The sequence below is a fragment of the Micromys minutus genome, assembly GCF_963924665.1.
Source record: "Micromys minutus genome assembly, chromosome: 3".
Taxonomy (NCBI): Eukaryota; Metazoa; Chordata; class Mammalia; order Rodentia; family Muridae; genus Micromys; species Micromys minutus.
Genome location: NC_137972.1, coordinates 2790221 through 2815402, shown reverse-complemented (window position 1 = coordinate 2815402; position 25182 = coordinate 2790221). Strand labels below are relative to the sequence as shown.

Here is a 25182-nt window from a genome sequence, read left to right as displayed (position 1 = left end):
TACAGTGTACTCATATACATTAAACAAACAAACAAAATTCATCAACAGTGAAAGTGAGGCTCAAAACTTGCTCTATTATTTTTCCCTTTATAGATTATCTCAATACACTGGTTGTAAAGAGAAAATGGAACACACACTTAGCACAGTACCTGGCATGTGTCTCATTCAAAGCAATCTGCTGTCATCTCTGTGGCAATTTCCTAAAATTTCTTTCAAACTGAAGACGACCTGAATGCAAAGTGCCACTAAATTTGGATTTGGGGAGAAGGGCTTGTTTGCAATATTAGAGTATTATCATCTGGATTCATTGCCGACTCAGGCAGCAGTGCCCAGGCCTTTCAAACTTCAGACTTAGGTAAGGTTTCTATTGTGATAAAGCATCATGACCAAAAGCAAGTTGGGAAGAAAAGGGTTTACTTCAGCTTACACTTCCACAGTCCACCACGCAGGGGAGTCAGGGCAGGAGCGGAAGCAGTGGCCTTAGAGGACAGCAACTTACAAGCTTAGCTCACTTGAGTTCTGCCTGTTCAGACCTTCCATTCTGCCTTAGTTTTACCTGGTTTTTCAGTAGTAAGAACGCTATCCAAAGTATTCCCTGGGTACATACGCACTCTGTGCACAAAAGGTTTCTTCTTGCTCATCAGAAGATTGATTTATTTTGCTAAACTCAGCGAATAAACTGCAGTATCTGTGGCGGATACCATTAGCCACCCATCCATCAGGTTCTCTGATGACATCCAGGTGAAACAGGAGACTTCTGTTACCTACAAACCCTTTAAGAGGGCCTGATGCAAATACCCACCCAAATCGTGAGGATACAGAAACTGGCTGTTTTGAAACTGAACGTTCTCACATGCAGTGAATAGACTGCCCCACCCAGAGCAGGTGCTGACTCAAAGCAGCTTTATAGCCTTAACCCGTACAGAGAATACCCACTGGATTAGACGGTTTCCCGGCTGCTGCTAAGTGTGATCCTTTATCTTGTCAACCTGACTGGATTTAAAATTACCTAGGAGACTGCTGAGGTACACTGCTGGGCATGTCTTACAGGGAGTTTCCAGAAAGGTTTAACTCAGGTTAGATGAGCCCTGAACGTAGGTGGCAGCATCACACAGGCAGGGGCCTGCACTGAACAAAAGGGCAAAAAAAAAAAACAAAAAAAAAAAAACAAAACAAAAAAAAAAAAAAACAGAAGTCTGGCTTTACTCTACCAGGACAATGATTTTTGTCATTAAATTCTAGTCCAGTAATTTACCACATATTGCCTTACTTTTATCAAGAAAGTAATCGGAGTGGTGTTTTCACCTTCCCTTTTTACCTTCTAATGCACATATAAAACTTGAGGCTGGAAAGATGGCTCAGTGATTAGGAGAACTGTTCTTATAAAAAGTACCTGAGTTCAATTCCCAGCAACCACGGTAGCTCATAGCTGTTTTAACTCCAGTTCCATATGATCCCATGTCCTTTTCTGGCCTCCGTGGGTGCCAGGTCCACATGTGGTACACAGACCCTCATACAGGCAAAAAACAGGCATGCATATAAAATAAACTTTAAAAAATTCTTAATCAGACACTAAATTAGCACCTTTCTGTATGAAAAACTTATTTCAAACGAACTAAGCTAAATGTAGTTTGGAGTATTCAGACAGTATATAAAGACAAAGGTAGACTAAACCACTATACAACTATATTTTACATATAAAGTGCTAATTTTGGCTTTGTTGTTGCTTTGCTTTTCTGAGATAAGATTTCTCTGTGTGTAGTCCTGGCTGTCCTGAAACTTGCTCTGTAGACCTGGCTAGACTAGAACTTAGAGCTCCACCTGCCTTGGCCTCCTGAGTACCAGGATTAAAGATGTGCGCCACCACGCCCAGCTTCAAAGTAGCAATTTCACATAGCTAAATCTAGTAATGTTAAGTCACCAAGAAATTAAACTTCCTAAGTGTCAGTCTAGATAATGGAACATTCTAAATTAAGACTAATGCTCTAAATCTATAGGATACTATGGAAATTTCTAGATTTGCTCAGTTGGCAACATCTATATACAATTCCATTAATGGTTTTAGCAGCCATGTGGCAGAAACAAGAAAGCAAGCAATGCAGTACGTCGTCCAGGTGGTACTGATGTGAAGCAAGGGTGTCTTGAGTTCTACATAAAGGAGAAACACAGGTGCAGTGCTGAGGAGCCAAACACTTGGCCACAATCCCCAAAACCAAACCATATATTGTTCAGGCTGATTCTTAATATTTACATGAAGCCTCAATGCCAATCAATATGTATGTGCATTAGTACATCTATATACACTGTAATGGTAATTGGCCATGATCATGTGACAATATTAGACATTCAAATATAAGCCTCATAATTTTTATGGTGTATTCATACATATATGGTAGAAAAACTGTGTGATTTCTGCCTAAACTGCAATGACAAAAGTAAAGTAGAATTTAGTGGGTGGACTTGGTGTGATTTCAAATGCACCTGTTTTTCATGCTAATTTAGAACCTTTATAATCACAATGTCTCCTGGACTCAAAATTCCACTTTAAGCACTCAAGAGACTTGGAGAAACCTAGAAGTAGGTAACACCAAGATAACACGTTTCTTACAACATGTTATTAGAGTCCATGCATGGGAAGAAAGTTAACACAACCTGCAACATAAATTTTGACGTTTCTGAAGACAAAGAAAACCAAGGTTCTACCAGGAATGAAAACAAGTAACCCCATAGATGCCCGTTTCTTCTTTTGTGAATTTCCTTTGTACTTACTTCCCTTTCAATATAAAGAGCTAATGGACAATAAAAATGTGGTGTTATATCAAACTAGAAAATGCAAAGTCACACTGACTACTTAGAAATTCTGGCCTCAATGGGTATCGTGAGCACACAAAGGCAAAGCATCTCCTGAGAGAAGCACTCTATACAGCAAGCAGGCAGTAAGGGCTGCATTAAACACTACAAATCTCACCTGGACTTGCACCAAGCTTTACAAATCCTTGAAAGTGGATGTTAGAATTAAGAGAGTAGTATCTTTTTTCTAAAATAATACTCCAATACTTTACATTTCAAACAGTTTAATAGTTTTATTTGGCAAAGGCCTAAGAATTTTTTTTTAAAAAAACATTTCCAGAAGGAACACCTTTTACAATAAAATAAACTGTGTGGTCTGGGAGGGCAAATCTCCAATGTATATATTTTGACTCTGCCAATCTTAGAATTAGTACAAAAATGATAATTTGTTGAAATTCTTTAAAAATGTAAAAACCAGTCCAGGCAACATAGCTATACAATCTTGCTGTAAAAGTACTTATATCAAATTCTGCCCAAAATAGTTTTTGAAATAAACTAAATTTAGTTTCTCAAGTCACTCTTCATTGGCGGCTGGCTTTCCCATTTTCTGTTGTCTCCATCCTGAAAAATTTAGAAGGAAAGTGAGATGGTGATAAATACACACATAGTAGCAATCCATAGTTTTATCTACTTTTACCCATTGGAACTAAAATCTAACCTATTCACAACAGGAGAACGTGGGCACTTTAAGAAAGGGATTGAAGTTCGGGGTCCTCCAGTCAGTCCAACCTCCTCACTGTGCACAGAGAGAAAGGTGAGCCTGTAAACATCAGGGCACTTCCCTGGGTCCCTCCCTAGCCCACTCTCCTTTCTCCAAGCAAAGAAAAGGGAAATCTCCACCAAGATTTCTACAAAAAGAATTCCTTTAACAGTATACTACAGGAGAATTTCTTCTTAAAACAACCTATTACAATAATCATGTCTGAAATTTACTCTAATACTTTAACGTTACACAGATTTAATGTGTGGTTTTTAACGGCCCCTGAAAATACAATGCAGTAAGTAGTAAACAGCTTCATAATTACAATCAATAAACTGGGCCCTTTGTGAGTGCGAAGGGTCTAACGGTCTATCTTTCTCCTTAGAGGCAATGTGAGTATTAGCTCACAATAGCACAACACAACTGCTGACCAAATCAAGCAGTTTCATCACAGGACTACACAATCAACAAAGCAGTTTCCACAGGAAATTACACAAACCCATTTTCCTCCTTAAGGTGTTGATATAGCTCTGCTCTGTTATTGACAGAGTTCAAACGCCCAGCAAACTCCTGGTGCTTTCTGGAATTGGCAGTGTTTATTCTGTTACTCCACAAGGATAATAAGGACACTGGCCCTGATGTTAAGAGCAGAAAGAAAAAAAAGGAGAAAAATTACTACTTCAAGTTCTAGAAATGTAACAAATTTAACCCTCATTTCTGCTGTTCATTTTCCATTCTTCAGGCACTGTACTATGCCAAGAAAGTCAAGCAGATTTTAACCAAACCCACAGGGCACATTTAGAAAAACCAGCCTTAAGGGCAGTGTAGGTAAACATTAGACTAACAACTGGCTTTGAGGGGACAGAAAGTAGAAAATCTTTTCCAAAGCAGATGAAATGGGTTTAAGGAATGCTGTTGATCAGAAAACATACAAAGATTTAGCTGGTAAAACAGTGAAAGACATGAAAGTAGGAGGGAGATCTAGGGAAGAGAGAAACAGGAATTGGGGTTGGGTATGATTCAAATACACGTATGAAAATGAAGAGTTAAAAAAAAATCTTTAAAGTAGATCTAAATTTCTCAGTCTAATCCATAGTGGTATATCTATTTACATATGTGAGATATGTAATTATCAGTAGACACCAATTAAAACTCTATCATTTCTAATTCTGGCAAAGGCCTGGAGAGGCAGGTACCAGACCACCTCAAGGTGACCCCTGCTTCCCCGAATGCAAGTAGATTGGTGGCTTGAAGACTGAGTGTGTCCCAGTGCACTGACTAAGGAGTGACTAGCCTGCCTGCTCAGAGAAAGACCTGCCAATAATGCTGGGCTGCCCTGCACTCGACAGCTGGGAGACACAAGCATCAGATAGACTGATGATTTTCCATAAACCCTAAGAGAACTGAACACAGGATACCTTCGTGGACACTAAGGCCCAGAATGACATCAGGAACTCAAGTCCAAGTCCCATCATTTAGAACTAGAATTACTTCAAGAAGAAATTTAAGTTTCTCAGCCTATAAATAAGATTAAAGGTTTCATGGTGAAAATATGATTTGTGACAATATCTTCATTTAAGCTTGGTCATACATTACTACTAAATGAGTATTGTTATATTCTTCCCGGGGTCCCAAGAGATGGGTAGAGGGGAGAACAAGTATTTTTCTCTTTCACACATAGGATCTAAATGTTGTATGTATGCACACACACATATGAAAGTGGTAGAGGGATTTCATGTGCATGCACCTATGAAAGAAAGCAGGAGAGGGATTCCAGGTGTATGCACATGCACATGTAAAAGTGAAAGGGAGATTTTATGTGCATGCACATGAACACGTGAAAGTGGGAGAGGTATGAAGGGACTGTTAAGGGAGAGCAAGGGCAGAAGAACATGTCATGTGCAGGGGAACTATGACAACACACCATGATGTACTGAATAAATGTCACAGTAAAACCAATTACTTTGTTTGTTAATTAAAATGAATAATGATAAAGAGGCTTAGGGAACACTTTGTCCTCCATAAGCCAGTACTTGGAGTTCCATGAACATAAGCAGATTTAAGCTTCTAATTTACAATTTCCTAAAGTATAGATTTTATATAAAGTATTTTATTTTTCAAGGCTTTTACTAACAGAAGCATACTACTACTATTTTTTTAATGTTAAAAATACCTTCACTACCAAGGATGTAAACAGCAGCCCCAGGCACCCTGTGTCAGCAGCTCTTTCTCACAGACACAATGTGAAGTAACACCACACAGAAACAAGTGCTGAGCTCACTGCCCAGGCCACTCCCAAGTCCTCACCTTTAGACTTTTCCATGTGTGGTGTCTCATCCATTTCAACAAGGGGCTTTTTGTTTGGAGGTTCAGGAGAATCGGGTGAGTCCTTAATGACCTCTGCCTCAGCCAGCTCTTCCTTCCCTCGCTCTAAAACCCCCTTCAATCTGTAGAGGAACAAATGATGGAGTGAGAGTTTAATTCACAAGTCTATAAACGGCCCAGTGACTGCACTGCTGTGTGTGTCGGTTTTCATATACATACTCCATCTCCCAGAACAATCTAAAAATCATATAAGGTCATTTAATGAGCTCAACACAATTTTATTTCCCTTTATAGTCATAATAGTCCAGGAATTAGTCCAACATAAAAGTTAAAACCAAACCAGGAAACCTAATTTAACAGTTAAAAGGTTAGAAACAATGTAATTACGCACAAGACATTTCACAAGATGGTTCACATTTTTAAAATGATGGGAAAAAAAATCTATTCCAAATTATAAGTAAGATTAGTCCTTATTGTCTAGTGTGGTGCAATCTGTGTGACGAGGTAAGCTCTCAGGTGTCCTTACTTGCAAGCCTCACTTAAAGCTTTTCCTTGAGACAGTCTGTGTGTAGCTTTGGCTGGTCTGAAACTCTCTATGTAGACTAGGCTGACCTAGAACTCAGATCAACCTAAGTGCTTCTACCTGAGTGCTAGGATGGCCTACTCTAAGCTTTTATTAAGCTTTCTTAGTAAGAATACTTCTCATCTATGCTCAAAGCCATACACTGAATGAAGGCCAGCTGAAGCTGAAGTACTTTGTTTTTCCTACAGTCAGCAGGAAAAGTGAAGTGCTCTACCTATCTAGAAATGACGACTTCAAGAACTACTGTCACCATATTCTTACAGACCAATGGGGAAGGTGGTAGACACGGAATCATGTATGTGTGAGCAGAGATCTTCCATGAATTACTAACTGTAAAGGCAAAGGTCACTTGCCACTACAATAAATCTAGCTGTCTTGTCTGAATTGTGGCAAGAACGTAGAAGTTGATACATTAAGATATTTATTAACTTTTAAATAAAGCAATTTATGTGCAAAGGCATGTGTGTGAAGTCAGTTCTCCCCTTCGCCATGTTGGTCAAAATAGTCAAGTGTGGCCTCAAGGAGAAGCAGTGTGCTGATGGGAATGATGTCAAAATTAGGGCGGTATGCTGGTCTGCTCCCAAGGGCAACCTGAACCCAATTCATAAAAGATAGCATCTTCCAAACTGTGCTGTGATCACTGAAGCATGGCCTATCTAATATAAGGCAGGGTGTTTTTTCAGGATGGGCTCTTGTGACAAATGAATGCCCAATGACTCATTAAACATAAAATTTATGTGTGTGAATTCTACAATATTCAAAGTACATACTGGTATCTAACATCATAATGGTAACTAGAAACTAGTTAGGAAAAATTAACACATTTTTGCCATAACAATAAAAGTTCATACCTTTTAAGGCACAGAAAGATGGGGTGACTAAGAGTGCAGTTAGCGTGAACAGGCACTTACGGGATGCAGTGAATGTGTGACAGGCCAAGGTATGTGTTAGGGGACAAGTCACCTGTCTGAGTCCGGCCGGGGCTTTTCGGTGCTGTGTTCCTTCCCTGCTTGTTCCGACTTGTCCTCCCTGTCCTCCCTCTTCCTCCCTCGCTTCTTCCGCTCTTCTTCTTCTGGGGGTTTGCTCCTACATGCCATCAGACACTCCAGGACTCTCTGATGCTTTTCAGAGTTGCTGATATGGGCTCTAACAAGAGTCTCTAGTTCATTCCACATGATCCGGTACTGTTCATCTCTGGAGTAAACATCAAAAGCACCCTCAGAAATGCTCCTGGTTATCATAGCCAAGCATTAAGCACTTGCTTTGGTAAAGAAAACAGAAATGGAGATTTCTTTCTTTCTCTTCACTCCACAGTTAATGGTGGAACTCCAAGTTACACTGCAGCAGTGCCTGTCATCCTATGTCCCCATCACATGCACACACCCCTCAGATAATTTACACTTGGAGGAATTTTCTCACATAGAGTAATGCCTGTTAAGTAAACATGATGAACAGAAAACTACCTTTTAGGTCCCTTTCCTCTGGTACCAACTGTAGAAACAGGAAGAGGATCATTCTTCCTTTCCATATCAACTAAGTTGTATATAGTTTTCTGACAGTTTAACACATCCTCTTCCGTCAAAGACTCTTTCACAATGACACCAGCTAATGGAACTACCTGTTAGGTTACAAGAATGGAAGAAAAGAAAAAGAAAGAAGAAAAGAAGCACTTGGTTTAAAGCGGACTTTAAGGATGGCCACACAGTGGGGACACCGTAACTGCTGCTTCTGTCCTCAGCCACTAATTCTTCAGCCACAGCAAACTCATGCTTCTTGTCTTGCTTGAGAAATGGCACCAATTACAAATTTTAAAAAATTCTTTTTTAAAAATGTATTTGCAAATACACACTAATCCAGGAAAAAAAATGACACTCACCGCTTGCATGTTGAAAATGGTGGTTTGTGAAATAATCATGGGCCAGTAACGGGTGTGCTTTTCTAACTGATCCTTTGCACGTTCCAACGGGATCTCTAGACTTGCATCGATTTTATATCTGGGGTCTAGAAAAGGAGTTAACCTGTTTTCCCTCATAAATTCACCAAAATCCTAATGATAACCAGATAAGACACAATTAGAAGCTAGTCTAATGTTCCATCACAGTCGTATCCCTCATGTCCTCTGACAGTGACCCACCTCAGTGCTTGCCCCGCCCCCTTCTGAAGCTATGAACATGCACACAATGGAATGAAGCAAGCCCTACTCCACTCCTATGCTGTGACTGCTTCTCAGATGTATGTGAGTCCATCACAGCGCAAGGCCAGCTTGCTCATAAAAAGCTGCTTTGATAACATCAAAATGATGAGTGTTAATCTTTAAATAATGGAATTAGAGGTAGAGTTTTTGTTTGATATCTTTAAGTTCTCCGTTTTCTATAATGAATACTGATGGGCTTTCAATCCCTTATTAAAATAATTAAATTATATAATATTTGGTAGTTTATAAAGAGTAGTTATACGCATAAATCCAAATCTAAGTTCCACAACCATCTCAAAAAAGTAGCCCTGAAATATCAATATATGTAAAAGGAAGCACTGACTGAACCATGTCCTCTCTATGTCCCGTGTTCCGGAACCCAGATGCTTCAGTCTCCGAGTCTGTCACATGGCAGAGTACTCAGAGCACTCAGTGATGATGGTCACTGAACCAACCAGCTTTTCTCAGAGCTCTTTTCCCCTTAACTTTAACGTGTAACAAGAACTCTTGCTAACTGACTCAAAACAAAATCTACAGAATAGTAAGTTTTATGGCAGGACTAGAGAGATGGCTCAGTGGTTAAGGGCACTGGCTGCTCTTGCTCAGCACCCACACAATGACTAACAACTGTCAGTACCTCCAGTTCCAGAGAATCCAACACCCTGTGCTGGCCTCCACGGGTATCACGCGTGCACATGCACATGGCACCCAGACATACAGAGGTAAAACACTCATACACATAAAATAAACATTTCTTTAAAAAAGTCTCACTGTAATCCGATAATCTGTAACTCTTCCTCCACAGCCCTCACTAATTGAAGGCGGATCTTCTAGAATGGATCGAGAACTGCTAAGGACATGCAAAAAGATCTCTCCTCCATGGCTGCTAAGCATGTGACTGATGACTTTGGAACCTGACTTCCGTGGCTGCTCCAGCAACACAGACCGACCTGTTAGAAGCAAGATCAAGCTGTCAGTAACAAAATTCAAATAGCTGTATTTTAACCAGCACTGCTAAGGTAGTGTATCTACATTTTTCTCCGAATACTTAGCTTCTCTCAGACTCTTTAAGGTTACATGGGCATGTGGCTGTTTTCATAAACAATTATAATGGTATGTTTGCTTTACTGAATTTCAAGTTCACATAAAAATTTCCTGCTAGACATTCAAGATCAAAATTAAACTACTGAGGAATTCTCAGGTTATTAAGGCCACAAACTATCTGAGGAAAAGGCACAGTCTCAATCCCTGCCCACAACGCCTCCTTTATGGCATAATTGTTTCTATTTCACATGCCAAATACTGTCGAATTTAGATCTTACATATTCTGATAATCAAACTATCAAACTGTACATCATAATGAAAATAACCTTGGAAAAGACAGATTTTTAATCAATAGTTCCAAACCTTAAGATTACCCTAAGCTTCCAAAAAAGTCAGACCCTAAAGATCAAATTTCTAATAAAAAATTCTTAAAACTATGCTGGATAAAATTCACTTAGCTATAAAGCCGGGAAATCAAAAAGTAAATTTCTGCCACCCAGCAAAACTGTTAAAGGCTATTTCTAATACCATGAATTTAAAACAATCTTGACACATGAACTACAGTGGCACAAAGACTCCCCTTAACAGTGACTGAGGTCAGCCTTTAAATGGTGACGTTACCGTTGAGGAGGAAATTAGTGAGGCAGGAAGACGGTCTGCTATTCACATCAACAGGAGAGATTCGGTAAGCTCCAGTGCAATAGTGTAACTCTGAAAGAGAAAAAAAATGCTGATATGAAAGAATAACATATCCTATACCTAAAAGAAACAAACCTGCTCACTGAGTCCCTTAAGACAATGAAAAACAAAAACTCAAAAAGAAACTTGGGGTCCAACATCACACCTAAAGACCTTTGCGTGCTCCAGACCCCCAGCCCTTCTCCTTACCAATGCTGTTGGTCCTGGGTGTGCACCACTTCAGGGTTACTGTCTCTTTAAATGGCCCTTCTCTGCTGCTGCCCCCCGAGTGGCCATCACCTTTAGAGAGGTCACAAAAATATTAACTTTACTAAGGAGGCTGACAGCTTCAAAGTGGTGGTTATTTAAATTTTCAAAGTCAGTTTAAACCCTGGAAAAGAGAAGTGCTCTATAAAAACACACTATTTACAATGTCTCAGTGGGAAAAGGCCAAGTAAAAAAATGGATATAAACTATGGTGGGGGGGGGGGCGGCGGAATGGCGGAACGGGAGCAGGGCGGGGTAAAAGGATAACATCTCAAATGTAAATACAGAGTATCTAATTAAAAAAGAGAGGAATATGGTTAGCATCAATAGGTAATTTCCCTCCAAATTTTTCATCCACTAGTTTACTTAATTTGGGTCACTGTCTTAATAGCCAGTAAAAAAACAAAAAAAAAAAAAAAATTTATATATATATATATATATATAGACCTCAGATACAATATAATTCCTGCCCGTGCCAATGAATGATAAAGTAACATAGCCAACAGTGTGTTTCTGTGGAGGACGCACAAAGGTTCTGGGAGTAAATACAGGGAGGCGGAGCAGTGCCCACCCTACGGTGGGCAAATGTGAAATCACAAAGTTGACAAAGATACTCTGTTGAAGAAGATAGTATACATAAGTGCTCTGAGTGCCTGAGGACAGAGGTCTGACCTGTTCTAAGGCACTGGGAAACCTCTTAGATATAAAGGTTGGCTTAAGTTCTCAGAGAATGTGTAGAAATTAGAGGAAAAGAAGGAGAAAGCATTCCAGGCAGAGAGGACAGCACATGTCAAGATCTTCACAGCAGGGAGCGGTGAGACAACAGGAGGAGGGTCTGGCGATGTAGGCTGTGAGAACACGGGAGCTACATGCTTACTTTACCTGGCTAACCCACCAACAATAGATACACTTAGGGAGAAAATAATGGGTTTCATTCAGGAAGTAGCTAGTGGTAGAGATGCAGAAATGTTTGTATCAGAAAGACACAAAATGAAATTAAGAAAATCAGATGATAAATTTGATAAAGAAATTGTCAGAAAGAGGGACTGGAGAGATGGCTCAGCAGTTAAGAGCACTGGCTGCTCTCCCAGAGGACCTGGTTCAATTCCCAGAACCCACATGGCAGTTCACAACTGTCTGTAACCCCCAGTTCCAGCAGACCCAGCACCCTTATTCAGACATAAATGAAGGCAAAACAGCAATGCACATGAAATAAAACAAATTAATTTAAAAAGAAAGTGTCAGAAAGGCATCTCAAGATAACTTTGAGGTCTCTGTTAAATAAAAATGTGAAAACAACTGTATGAGCATAGAAAGTGCTAAGTCCCAAAGCTTACCAACTGCTCGGGAGTGCTGAGTGTTAGATGGAGGACTGACATGAGGCAGTGGAATACATAGATATGGAGCTTAGGGGAGATGCCTGGGCTACAAAGCACAGCCTAGTGCTAAGAGAAATCCTGCTCTGGTGTCCCTCCTCAGTCCAGGTTGCCAAAAGTTCAGTGTCATAACCACACACAACCTTCTCTGTATATCACAGGGCTCGGCTCCTATTGCCACAGGAGCACATTACAATAGCATAAAGGTTCTATTTATTTATGTGTACATATGTGTAATGTAAAGACATAGGTGTGGCTAAAGCCTCCTGGGACCTATTAGTCTCTGCTCCAAACTGTGGCTTTACGGGCTTTCACAGAGGTGCCAGAGATCTGACCTCAGGTTGTTCGGCTTTCATAGCAAGTGCTCTTACCCACTAAGCCATCTCCATAGACAAGAAATATTTTCATAGCCAAGAGAATTTAAACAATCTTCTAAGTTAAAATAAAAATCTTAAAAACTGTCATCATCTCCTGGGTTCTTATAATCTCCACAAGTTACATTTTCAAAAACAAGTTCTCTAGACTCCCTTGCTAACATCAGTGGATACATTTATCACAGTAGCTTTTCTCCTGCTAGCAACCCAGTCAGGAAATTCCAAGATTCCATAGACACATAACCCCAGCTGGCTCCCAACTGCTTCAGAATGACTGCGCACAACATGCTAACGTCAGCCTGTAGCTGTCAGCACCAATCTACAAAGAAAAGCCTCAGTATTCAACTTTAGGAGTGAATGGAATATTACGATTCATCCTGCTATAGCTACTGTGGTAAAAAAAAACCTTTGCTAAAGCTCCTCCCTCCTACCCTAAGATTAGCACAAGGGTGCAGCAATGGAGATCAGAGCCTGAAGGGAAGCAAAGTCTACAGAGAACCAGTTCTACAGACACTGTCCCAGTTGCTCTTTGTTGGTGTAATAAACACCATGACCAAAAGCAACTTGGAGAGGACAGGGTTTACTTCAGCATGGAAGTCAGAGTCCTTCATTGTGGGAAGCCAAAGCAGGAGCTCCAGTCAGGAACCTGAAGGCAGGAACTGAAGAGGACATGGAGGAATTCTGCTTACCAGCTTGTTTACCTGGCTTGCTCACCTGCTACCTTTCTCAGAATATATCCCAGACCCACCTGCCCAAGGATGGCAGTACCCACAGTGGGTACATCAATTAGCAATTAATAAAATGCCCCAAAATATGACCACAAGCCAATCTGATGGTTTTTCAATTGAGATGCCCTCTTTCCAGGTGATTGCAATCTGTGTCAAGTCGACAGAAACTCTGATGGTGACACTGCACAGCAGTTAGGACAAAGATGAGCTTAGTTTATTGCTTGGTGAGAATCCTGGGTAACGCCTCTTACCACTTCTCAGGAAATCTACATGTGCATCTTTGTGATGAAGTAGCTCCACGTCATAGTTGGCGGATGTGTTGGCATGCTGCTCTTCCTTTAAGCAAAGTTTAAGACATTTTAAATAACTTGGATCTGCTTTCAAAATAATGAAATAAATGACTCACTTTGCTTTTTTTCTGAAAGTGAGGTCAAATACATTCTACTGCATTAGCTAAATAAGAGGATGGTTTGCTCTGTCGTTTATTTAAAGATGCAACACTTTCCAACAGTGTAACCGACTATTGTAAAACTAGTAACCAAACCCAGGCACTAAAGTAATAATTTTCTCATGTCAGAATTATTAACACAAATGATTCTTCTAGAATTTTTGAATTTTACTACAAATGTATTCTCTTGACAATAGTTTTAATATCCAAATATACCATCATTGGAATAATGTATGTAAGTTGAACTTAAAATAACTTAAAAATAGGCAATAGCATCTTTAAATACCTGCAATGAATTAATGAAGACCATTTATTTAAAATAGCAAATACTAACTAATAAACAAGTTTAGTGACTTGTTTTTGATATTATCTATTAACAGAAAGAACACAGACTACAGAGGCACACAGTATCAAGTCCAACAAACAAGCCACCTGCTGCCTTCTTGGCATTTCTGTTCCAACTCAGACATAAGCTGGAGTGTGTTACACAGTTTTACTTGTCTGCTGCCTCTCATCCAGTGCCTGCTACAGGGTCTTCTAGAACTCCTAGCAAAGAACCAGCCAATGACATTGGGAGGATGAAAAATGAAAATCTAAGATTTTTTCAGGCAATTTTGTATCCATGAGATAAAAGCAAAAGAACTGAAAACAAGGCTGAGTAGTACTGTGGTTCACAGCTTTGAGCCTAGTATTAGGGAAGCTGAGGCAGGAGGATCACACATTTCAAGTCAGCATGGACTATAAAGTAAAACACTGTCTCAATAATAACCAAAAAAGGAAAGAGTTGAAACTGGACTCCATGAAAGTCACTATGAATTTTTAGGCAGAAGTCGTTACACAATGAACTTAATTTAGTGATAACTCATTTGAAGCTTACTGTGGACCAGGCATTTTGCTTAGTCCTGACAACTTAATGGCAGCATGAAGAGAGGGACAGGCTCCTGAGAAAGCCCATGGGTGTGACCACAGACTCGAACCCACGGCTCTCCATCTGAAGAGCTGCATCAACTGGAAGCCATGGGCTGTTCTGCTAGTCAGTCCTATTATCAACACCTTTACACTCGGGTGGTAAGAATGAAAGTACAGGAAATCAAAGATCCACTCAAATATACAAAGTAACATCTAATTATACAGCTCTCAGGAAAAGAATCACAGAAAAATAATTTAAAATATAGACGTTGATTAAAAAAATAAAAACATAGTTCTTAAAAATCTGATGTTATTAGAAATAGTAACTACACAACATTTTGTTCTGTGATCCTTTCTTTTTGATTTTCAGTATTTACTAACCTGTTCAAAGACACTGAATGTGGGCTAGCAAAACAAAATATGATATGGGGAGAAAAAGTAAAGGTTCAATTAAAGTGAATAAGGCATGTCAAGCAAACAATTACAAAGCACACAAGAGCGCTCAGAACTACCTACCTTCATAGGAATGTTTGTGATGGTCGTTGAAGCCAAGTCAAAATGCTGCTGCACTAGAGCATTCAGCTTGGTAGCAAGATGCCGCCCAGCTCGGACACTGTGGACTTCACTGGTCAGAACTGGGGACAACTGTAGCAAAGGACAAAGAAAGGTAATCCACATACATTACTGCAGGTAACCTGTGCTGACTATTTTACTACGGACTATGAAGTGTCCAGTGGCTTTGGAAGATGGACCAGGAGGGTATAAAAGCTAGCAAGGATAATTATTTCATCAATGAAGTTCCATCTGTAACATACATAATCCATTTCCTATACTATAGGTCAGGAACTATGTGACATATGTAATCACAATACAGACAATCACTGACCTCTTAAAATCTAGACTGAAACCTTTCAGAAAATACATATTTGTACTTTTTAACTTCTGCTTATTGATATGAAAATAGCCTTGAAGTCACATAGAGATACTATAAGAAAAATAACTCACTTTATAAAGGACAAAACTGCAGATAAAAATTAATAAGGGACATGGAAATTACCACAAACATCTGACTTCATTACCATTACGAGGTAAGGGAGCAAAAAATTAGTAAACTAACAAAACTTTATTAATTCCAGGGCAATAACAATAAATTTAATTGTCTTAATTACCAAAAAGTAAAACCAACATATTGTATAAAGTAATCAAGAAACCACCTAAAGATGAGAGTCAACAACCTGAAAATATCACTTAAATACAAAAATTCATATTCTAAATAGTGGTTATGGTTAAAAATAATTTTAAAATTAGCATACTACTATACATTTATTGTAACTACATAAATGGATAATTTGTATTTCTGAATATAGACTACCAATAAAGATGTGATATGAATATACCTACCAACCAACAAAAATTATCTTTTCACTTAAAAATTTTTCAACTTTTTAAATTGGTTTCTTTGTCCTCCAAGATTATTAGAACATATTCCTTTTCTCAAAAATGAGGAAAAATTAAAGTTACTGAAGAAACCAAAATCCACAATAAAGAATCATAAGGATAAAACATATAGACTTGCAACATTTTATTAAAATAAATGTCAGTAATGAAGGGAAAACAAGAAACATGTAACATCTGTAATTACAATAGTCTATTCTGACTAGCTAGATGTTTGACATAGAGGTTTGTTCTCAGACTTTCAAGTAGTTTCTTGGCAGAAGAAAAACATCAATGTGACCAGTTTAATGCTATCATTCTCAGAATTGCTGTACTTGAACTCAACCATCTCCTCCTGCAGTACTTCCACACTTACTTCTTTTTTAGGACGATCAGACACAAGGCTATCTTCACCAACTGGGTAGGTGTGAATCAAGACCAACTCACATTTTTGAATCTGCATGAGACTTAAAATAAAGCTTTCACTTAAAATGTTAGAATAGATATTGTAAAGAATTCAGGCAAGCAAACTATTTCAACCTTATCATAATAATAGTATCAAATACATAATAAAACCATAATCAGATATCACCACTATCACTCTAAGCTAAACAGTCACACAAATAATTGCATTTGCTTAAAGGAAATGCAAAACCGTTCTCTGTGTGTTTAAGTAGTAAAAACAGTGACAGTGATGCCTGGTCACAGCCATGCACCAGGGCCCTGCTGTCACATGATGTCACTGAGGCCATCCCACTCTTGCTGCCACTGGCAGATGAGATGCTCAGAAGTTACCATGTAGAGTAAGAGACTGCACAAAGCAGAATGTATCCAATTATGCGACAATTTTTGCATAATAAAAAAATCTGTTCAAAGTTAAAAATAACAATAAAGAGAAGGGTCTCACAATTTTCTATAATTATCACAAAGAAAATGTATTATCTGTATACAATTCATCTTAATTTTTTGAGAACAAAAATCAAGACAATACTAACCACAAACTGTAAATGATTACTTCTACAAATATAAATCTAAAAAATGTCCCCAATTTTTAAAAATTACATTTTTACTTTTTTTAAGGGAGGGGTGTACAGTGCACATGTGGAACCAGAGGATAACGTGGGAGTCTCTCCTTCTACCACACAGGCTCTGAATTCATGTTGTCAGATATGAAGCCATCTCACCAGCCCTTCCCTAAACCTTGTATTCTGAAGAAAAGCTGACAGCAGTATATTCAATGAAAATCCATATATTCTGCATTGTATATCACACACATTCACTATTAGTTTACATTGTGTTCTTTCTGGCTCTGAATAGAGGTGCGACTGTCTCTGAGCCATTCTCAAGTGAACTGTACAGGACATTCCTAAATACTTAAGGACCCTTCTACTAAAGACAGTTCCACTTCTAACAGAAATGTCCCTCATTCCACATAAGACAATTAGTAAGTGCTCAGTCTAACCTGCAGTACAGCACAACTGCAGTAAACACACCCTTAGTAGCTGTGATGCCATATTTGGTCTATGGACCTGGCAGATGGGACAGAGCTCTCCTAAAATCCTTACTTATAGGACTTTAGTCCTAAGTACGATGGGTACTAAAAGTATCTTCAGCTTTCTACTATTTTACCTTGGATCTAAGTTCTTGACAGTTGGTTGCTAAATCTGAGAATTTCCTGTGTACTAGTTCCTCTCTGCTAATGGCCTGACTTGGGATTCTACACAGCAGGATGGAGAAGATATTGCCAGAAAGACTATGCTTTGATTTGAAGCTTGGGACCTTTGAACCCTACTCTGCCATCCTTTAGGAAGAATATCCAGTCATGCCTGTATGACATCTCCACGAAAGCCCCAGAGATAAAGGGCTCAGGATGTTGACATGAACATATCCACACACCATGAAGACAGCATATTCATCTCCAAGGGGTAAAAACTCTCACCTGGGACTTCCTCTGCTCTGTGCTATGTCACCTGCTTCATTTGTATCGTTTAAAACACACTAGCACACTAGTTCAGCAAACACAAAACACACTAGCACACTAGTTCAGAGCAAACAGGCATGATGGGGCTGTGGGAACAACTCATGGTTAGCAAGTCAGACTGACACTAATGTCTGAAAGGGTAAAGAAGGTTTTCAATTCTGAAAAACTAAGCTCTTAATCTGCAGAGGCTGCACTAACCCAGAGAGCTGGAGTCATAAATGAACTGCAGGTTACCCAGATGCTGCCTACAGAGTGGCAGAATTGTTTGGTATAGAAAACAGACAAAGCAAACACTTCTGATCACCCTAAATAGTGCTGCGTATAAAGAAGAAATGTTTTCAACTGCTATTATTTAAAATTAAATGTACACTATGCGATAAGCTGTTACATTCTGAACTAATAAATAAGTAATGACACCCACAATTTGCATATTTTGTAAGTTCCTAGAAGGATATGATAATGTCCGACAGAAACAAATATGCACTATAAATTTAGGTATTATTTTAGCATTCTGAACCCCTTTTTTGTGAATAGAAATACTCTAAAATATAAGGAAAATGAAAAAAAATTCCGATCAAACTTACACTATTATGCTAATTAATTCAGTAGGAAAAATCAAGGAAATGCTACCAAACATAATAAAAAACTGTTGGAAATAAATATGGAATTGCATCATGTGAAGTTAAAGACAGTCATTTCATCTGTGAATCATACTCACTGATCTGAATTTGCAGCAAGCTTGTTATGCTCATGGATTGTTTCCTGGACACAGTCTTCCAGCATCCGGACATGACTGTCACTGTGTTATTAAGAAGGGAGAGGACACTTACAGGAACAGCAAGCACGACAGTCACAGCCGCTACCCAGCTGCAGCATGAGCATGCGGAGTGTGGCACAGTTACTTCAGCAGGGCTGGAGGGAGCGCTCAGAGGTTAAGAGCCAGCACCGCTCCTGCCGAGGACCTCAGTTTGGTTCCCAGCCCCCAAGTTCAGCAGCTCACAACTGCCTGTAACTCCAGCTGCAGGGGTCTGAAGTCACCTTCCAGCCTCTGCAGTACCTGTGCTCGAGTGAGCAAACCCACTCAGACACCTATGTACACATAATTTAAAAAATAAAAATACTTAAAAAAATTCCTTCAGCAAAGACTGTCCTGAACATACCTCACTCATACTATCAAATTATTAGTTTAAAAAATAAGTGGAAAAAAAAGTCTTATCAATTTACATGATAATTTAAACAATTTTCACCAAGAGACAGTTTTATTGAGACAGCTTTGCTCTGTAGCGCTGGCTAACCTGGAGCTCACTACAGAGGGTTGGCTGCCCTCAAACTCGGGACAGTCTTCCTGCCCCACCTCCCAAGTGCTGGACGCAGATGTGCATAAGCACATATAGCTTATCAAGATGGGTTCTTATCTAGAACGGAATAAGCTCAGTCTCAATATTAAAAGCAAATACTAGAAATAAAATAAATCAGAGAAGCCTTTTGCATATCCATACATATTTAGAGGCCACCCACACTTTGTAGAATAAAAACATAGCAATGAAGATTCTGTCAAGGAAAGGGTCACTGTGATTAGCAGCCCACCTTTTTGCATTTGTAATGCAGATTATCCGTCCTCGATTCCCAACTCGTTCTGCATTTTCCATGAGTAAAGTTCGAGCCTCATGTTGGTATTCGGTAATTTTGCAAAGTGTTTCCACTGCTGCAACAAGACCATGCAGAATGCTGCAGCACTCTGGATCTGCCCGAGGGTTAGGAGGCCCCACAGTAGCTAGTGCTGCCATTAGCTAAGAAAAAGGAGAAACAACCATGTTGACAAAAAAAAAAAAAAAAAAAAAGAAAGAAAGAAAGGAAGAAAGAAAGAAAGAAAGATGACAAGTTAGACAAAACATCCTGAGGAAACTACAAACCAAGACTTCCTAAAATATGGATAAGTAGCTAGACAACTAATTCAGCAATAAAGAGCACTGGCTGCTTTCCCAAAGAACACTGGTTCAATTCCCAGCACCTACATGGCAGCTCACAACTGTAACTCCAGTTCCAGGAGATCTGACACCCTCACCAGAAATATATGCAGACAAAACACCAATTCACATAAAAATAAATAAATTAATCATATAGATGGATACAACTCCCTGAACAAAATACTAGCAAGACAAATCTAACAACACACACCATAACCATGGAGGATTTCTGTCAAGAATGAAAGTGAACTTATATCAAACAGAGGGAGAGGCTTGAGGGAGGAAATATGGGGGAAAACGGATAAAATTAAGGTATATTTGAAGGGTAATATGGAAACCCAATACAGTAGAAATTTTGTAAAATACACACACACACAAGAAAGTAATCTAAGTTAACTCTCCAAATAATGGAGAAGACAGCTGCAAATGCTCTTGTAATCAAATGAAGCTTCCAGTACCAAGAATGAGTTATTGGTCAAAGGGTCCCACAGAATCTCCAAACAACCCAGGCTGTTGCCAAGACTATAGGCTGCTCTCCACAACTGACAGCAAAGCCCCACTGCTGCAGACAACACCATACAACTCACTGAATATGGGTATGTCAAGCTGGTGCCTAGAAAGCCTTCACTTCTACATTCCAACATCCTTGGTACAGGAAGGTACTCTGCATGCTCTGAAAACACTAAGACCCTTAATCTACACTGGTGTACTACCTGTAAGATAGGAAAAGGTAATGGTGGCTCAAAGCTTGCAGGAATAACCAATCAGTAACTGATTTGACTTATGGGCCATTCCCTGAGATGTAACTCATACCCGACACTGCTTGTGTGACCACAAACTTGAAACTAGAAAGCCCAGGGAGGGACCTAGAATAAAACCAAATAATAATGGTCTAAAAAAATGTAGTGATAAAATGACTTATAATGATATTGTTATTCCCATAGATCAGTACCTTGTTCAGCCATTACCCTAGAAGCTTATTCTGTAAAAAGACGGGAACAAATACAGAAACCCACAGACAAACATTATACAGAGTGAGACCTTAGAACACTGTGGTGGGTGGTTTGAATAAAAAAATGTCCGCAGTGACCCATAGGGACTACTAGGAGGTGTGGCCTTGTTGTCACTTGGAATGGACTTTGATGTCTCAGAAGCTCAGGCCAGGCCTAGTGCATCACAGTCTGGTCCCCTGCCTGCCAATCCACATGTCGAACTCTCAGCTACCTCTCCAGCATCATGTCTGCCTGCATGCCACCATCACTCCCACCCTGAGGATAAGGGAATAAGCCTCTGAAAAGAGTTGCCATGGCTACAGAGTCTCTTCACAGCAATGAAACCCTAAGACAAACACTCAGCACTAAATGGGTTGTATCCATAAAATCTTTCCCCTCCAAGCTCAGGGAATCCCTTGGAAGAAGAGGTGGAAGAGTTGAAAGGCCAGAGGGGAATGATGACACCAAGAAAACAAAGCTAAGTCAACTGAGCAAAGCTCATATGAACTCAGAGACTGCGGCAGCGTGCACAAGGCCTGCAGAGGTCCCGGGTCCTCTGTGCTCATATTCTGATTTCCAATTTAGTGTTTTTATGAGATTCCTTAGTATGTGAATGAGTGGGTCTGATTCTGTGCCTTCTCTTTAGCTCTTTTCCTTCTGTTGGTTTGTCTTGTCCAAGTTTGATGTGATAGTTTTGCTTTATCTTATTATATTTTATTTTGTTATATTTTTTAAAATGAATGTATAATGAATGCCTAGTCACTAGGGTCAAGGTCAACAACTGACCTGTCCTTTTTTACCTGCTAGAAGAGGGATAATCAGTCTTTTTCCACTGGAGAGTCACTGGGTGTTATCAACTACTCTAGGACATGCCTTATGATCAGGAGTAACTAGCTGACCAACATATAATGGACTCCACAGTTTATTTGGTTACATTTTGGTGGGGGTTTTGTTGCCATTTTTTTAGGTGGTGTATTACTTTATCTTCTATGTTCTGGGGAAGAAAGGTTGTTGTATTGTTTTTTTTTTTTTTTTTTTTTTTGAGAAAGAACTAAAAAGTTGGGTGGGTAGAAAAGGGAAAGGACTTGAGGGAGGGGAACCGTATAATTAATATATATTTAAAAATTTTAAATGTTTTGAATAATAAAAAATATAATAAAGAAGAAAATCAAGTTAATTTAGCATCAAAAAATAAATGTAAGACATATTACAAAAAAAAAAAAAAAAAAAAAAAACCCAAACCACACTATTGCTTCACATAAACCCAGGAAAAGGTTTTGACAGCATACAATAAAAACAAAACAAACAAACAAACAAAAAAACCACAATGAACTGGGAACAGTTTCCTCATACAGATAAAGGGTACTCCTGAAAAACCTTTGAGGGCATCATAATTAATGGTTAAAGACTAAAAGTGTTCACTCTAATTGCTTACCCAAACCAAGATGTCCCTTACCCCATTTTACTCAACATGGTATAGAAGTTCTAGTCAGGATAATTAGGGAAAAAAGGAAATACAGTGACCCAGATGGGAAGACAAGAAGAACTACTCCTATGCTGCAGGTGCCATGGATTTGCCTATAGAAAACCTTAAGGAGTTCATTAGAAAGCCACTAGAGTGAATAAGCACAAGGCTGCAGCTGGAGCTCAGTGGCAGAGCCTTTGCCTAGCATGCGTGAAGCCATAGGTTCAATCTCAAGTACTACCAATTAATTTATTAAGGTCGAAGGACATAAGATCAATACACAAAATTAATCAATACTTAGAACATACTTAGAACGAAGGATCCCAAAAGAAAATTAAGGAGGGAAAACCAACTTAGAATAACTCTTAAAAAAAGAAAATACTTGGCAATACACTTAACAAAATAATGAAAACACTATACCTAATAACTATTAAGCATTGATTATAGAAACTAAAGAGATCTACATCCAGAGAGCAACTTCCTGCACTCACGGAGTGACAGACTCTACTGCTAAGATGCAACATCACCCAAGACTTCTCTGTGTCCAGAAAGCACATGCAGAAATGTTTAATGCCATTACTCATTAGAGAAATACAATATTCAAATGAAGTGGCGGCACACGCCATTAATCCTAGTGTTCAGGAAGCAGAGGAAGATGTATCTGAGTGTGAGCCAGCCTGGGCTCACTGAGTGGGTTTCAGAACAGCCAGGCTGTAATATGTAGAGAAAACTGTCTTGGGTGTGGGAAGGAAACAAGCATAAACAACATTATGGATGAACCTTGAAAACGACGTAAATGCGAAGTCAAAGAAGCCAGTGGGAAACCCACATATTACTAGATTCCATTCACATGCAAAGCCTGGAACAGAGAAATCTACACAGGAAGATTAGTGATCGACTGTCCGGAAGTAGGGAAATGGGAAGTAGTACTCGCCAGTATGTATGGGGATGTTTCTGAGGTGGGAGAATGTATTAAATTGATAGTGGTAATCACTATACATAGCTGTGGATGTATTAATATTATAGTAATGGTATGGTTCAATAATTCTATACTTTCAATGGGAAAATTCCATGGTATGTGAGTTATTCTCAGTATAGCTTCTTAAAAAAGGAGTCCATGTGTCAGGTCCCTGTGGTCCTAGCTACTGAAGAGGTAGGTAGGAGGACTGAGAATTCAAGTATCATAGTAACTATAAAACACTATAATCTCATTATTTTGGCTACCTACTTTACAACTCTACATATTCTGTGGAATGAATAAGGACATTTAAAATTTTCGTGTAATATTATAAAAGGTCATAATTTTTTGGCATTCGAAATATCTATGAATTCTAATATTATTGCAGTATTGGCACCTCAAGACATACAAAGAACTTATAAAGCATTAATATAAGAAAATAAGCAATATATTCTGCCCTATCAATAATCTTATTTTATATTAAATGATTTTTTAATAAAAAATATATTAATACTGCAGTTTTGGTGGTCCATGTCTTTAATTCTATAACTTGAAAGGCATATAATATGGGTGGATCTTGATAAGATCAAGGCCATCCTGGTCTACACAATCATTTCTAAGCCAGTGAGGACTACACAGTTGAATGTCACCTCAAAAAGAAAAAAAATATAAAAGAAAACAAACAAACAAAAACAAGTGACACATTTTCACTCAAATGAACAATAGATGCAAGATGTAGGACGACCCTCCTGAAGTCCTCTCCAGCAGAAGCATCAATTCAAACAGCTTAGGATTTAAATGTTTTTGGGGGGCTAAAGGATGTTAAGCATTGTTTACCAGATCTGAACAATTACACAATGTACACATGTGCTGAGCATCACATGCACTGCATTTGCCACACATCAGTTCTGTGTCACAGCAGAAACCTTCACAGGATCCAAGGGAACCAGGGAGATCAGGTGAGTAGATTTATCATAAAAATACGGAAGAAGGGCTACTAGATGGCTCAGTGGAGATACATGCTTGCTGCCAAACCTGAGGATGCTGAGAATAACCTGGCTTTTGCACCTGCTATGACCTTCAACTCCAGCGCTGAGATCACGGGGATCACTGCTACACCTGGTTTACACTGTGTTACAGACCTGAATGCAGGGCTGCACGCCTACCACAAATGTAAGCGTTCTACCAACTGAGCTACATCTGTAGTCTAAGAAAGAATTTTAGAAATTTTCAGTCTAAAGGAATGTTAAGTTTTTGCAGAGACGGTTGCTTGATTTGAATATTATATGATGTATAAAGACATCACTTCTTACTCCATCAACATGTATGTTTTTGTAACCAATGAAAGTAAAAGGGTTTTGTTGTTGTTTTGGTTTATAAAAGCACTGATTTGCAGTGTCTCTTTACACTGTGATTTGGAATCAGGGTATGGCTAATGTGAAGCTGTTTAGAATGTCACTGGTTCAGCTCTTCAACTGCTACAAACAGGTTTTAGCACCAATGATCCAAAGAAATTTAAAGTAGGCAGTGTTTTAACACAAACAATTTGTACTTTTTATGGTTTAGTTCAAAACAGCCTCCACAGGTTCCCATGTTTGCACACATTGGACCCCAGCTGGTGGCACTATTTAAGGCTATGAAGCATTTGCATTTAGGAGCCCACTAAGTAAATGCAAGGCAGGTCTTTGAGGGAGACAGGCTGGCCTGGCTTCTAGTCTCCCTCCTGGCCTCCTGCTCTGCCAATTTCACATCCCCATATGGATAGCTCCAGACAGGGCCACAGCTACCATGTCTTCTGTGCCATGAGGGGACTGCACTCATCTGAAACTGTGAGCCAAAGTAATGCTTCTCTCCCTTAAAATGGTTCTGGCAGGCATTACGCCACAGCAACAGGGAAAGTAATGAACAT

At 39.1% G+C, this 25182-nt stretch overlaps 1 protein-coding gene across 3 annotated transcripts in view; it reads right to left on the bottom strand.

Annotated features, from left to right (window-relative positions):
• Positions 1-3096: 3096 nt before the first annotated feature.
• INTS13 (integrator complex subunit 13) overlaps positions 3097-25182 on the bottom strand; it is a 28509-nt gene continuing 6423 nt past the window's right edge. Inside the window, exons 4-18 of one of the 3 annotated variants that reach the window (XM_080914003.1) lie at positions 19479-19681; positions 18610-18690; positions 16287-16377; positions 14993-15121; positions 13371-13455; positions 10585-10674; positions 10318-10407; positions 9424-9602; positions 8335-8505; positions 7922-8076; positions 7422-7652; positions 5858-5997; positions 4050-4185; positions 3509-3586; positions 3097-3411 (exon numbers count right to left, since the gene is read on the bottom strand). In XM_080914003.1, the coding sequence (XP_080770129.1) occupies positions 3372-3411; positions 3509-3586; positions 4050-4185; positions 5858-5997; positions 7422-7652; positions 7922-8076; positions 8335-8505; positions 9424-9602; positions 10318-10407; positions 10585-10674; positions 13371-13455; positions 14993-15121; positions 16287-16377; positions 18610-18690; positions 19479-19681 (1899 nt within the window). In that variant the 3' untranslated portion in view covers positions 3097-3371. The remainder of the gene's footprint in view (positions 3412-3508; positions 3587-4049; positions 4186-5857; positions 5998-7421; positions 7653-7921; positions 8077-8334; positions 8506-9423; positions 9603-10317; positions 10408-10584; positions 10675-13370; positions 13456-14992; positions 15122-16286; positions 16378-18609; positions 18691-19478; positions 19682-25182) is intronic. The other 2 variants (XM_080914004.1, XM_080914005.1) reach the window with 2 other exon arrangements.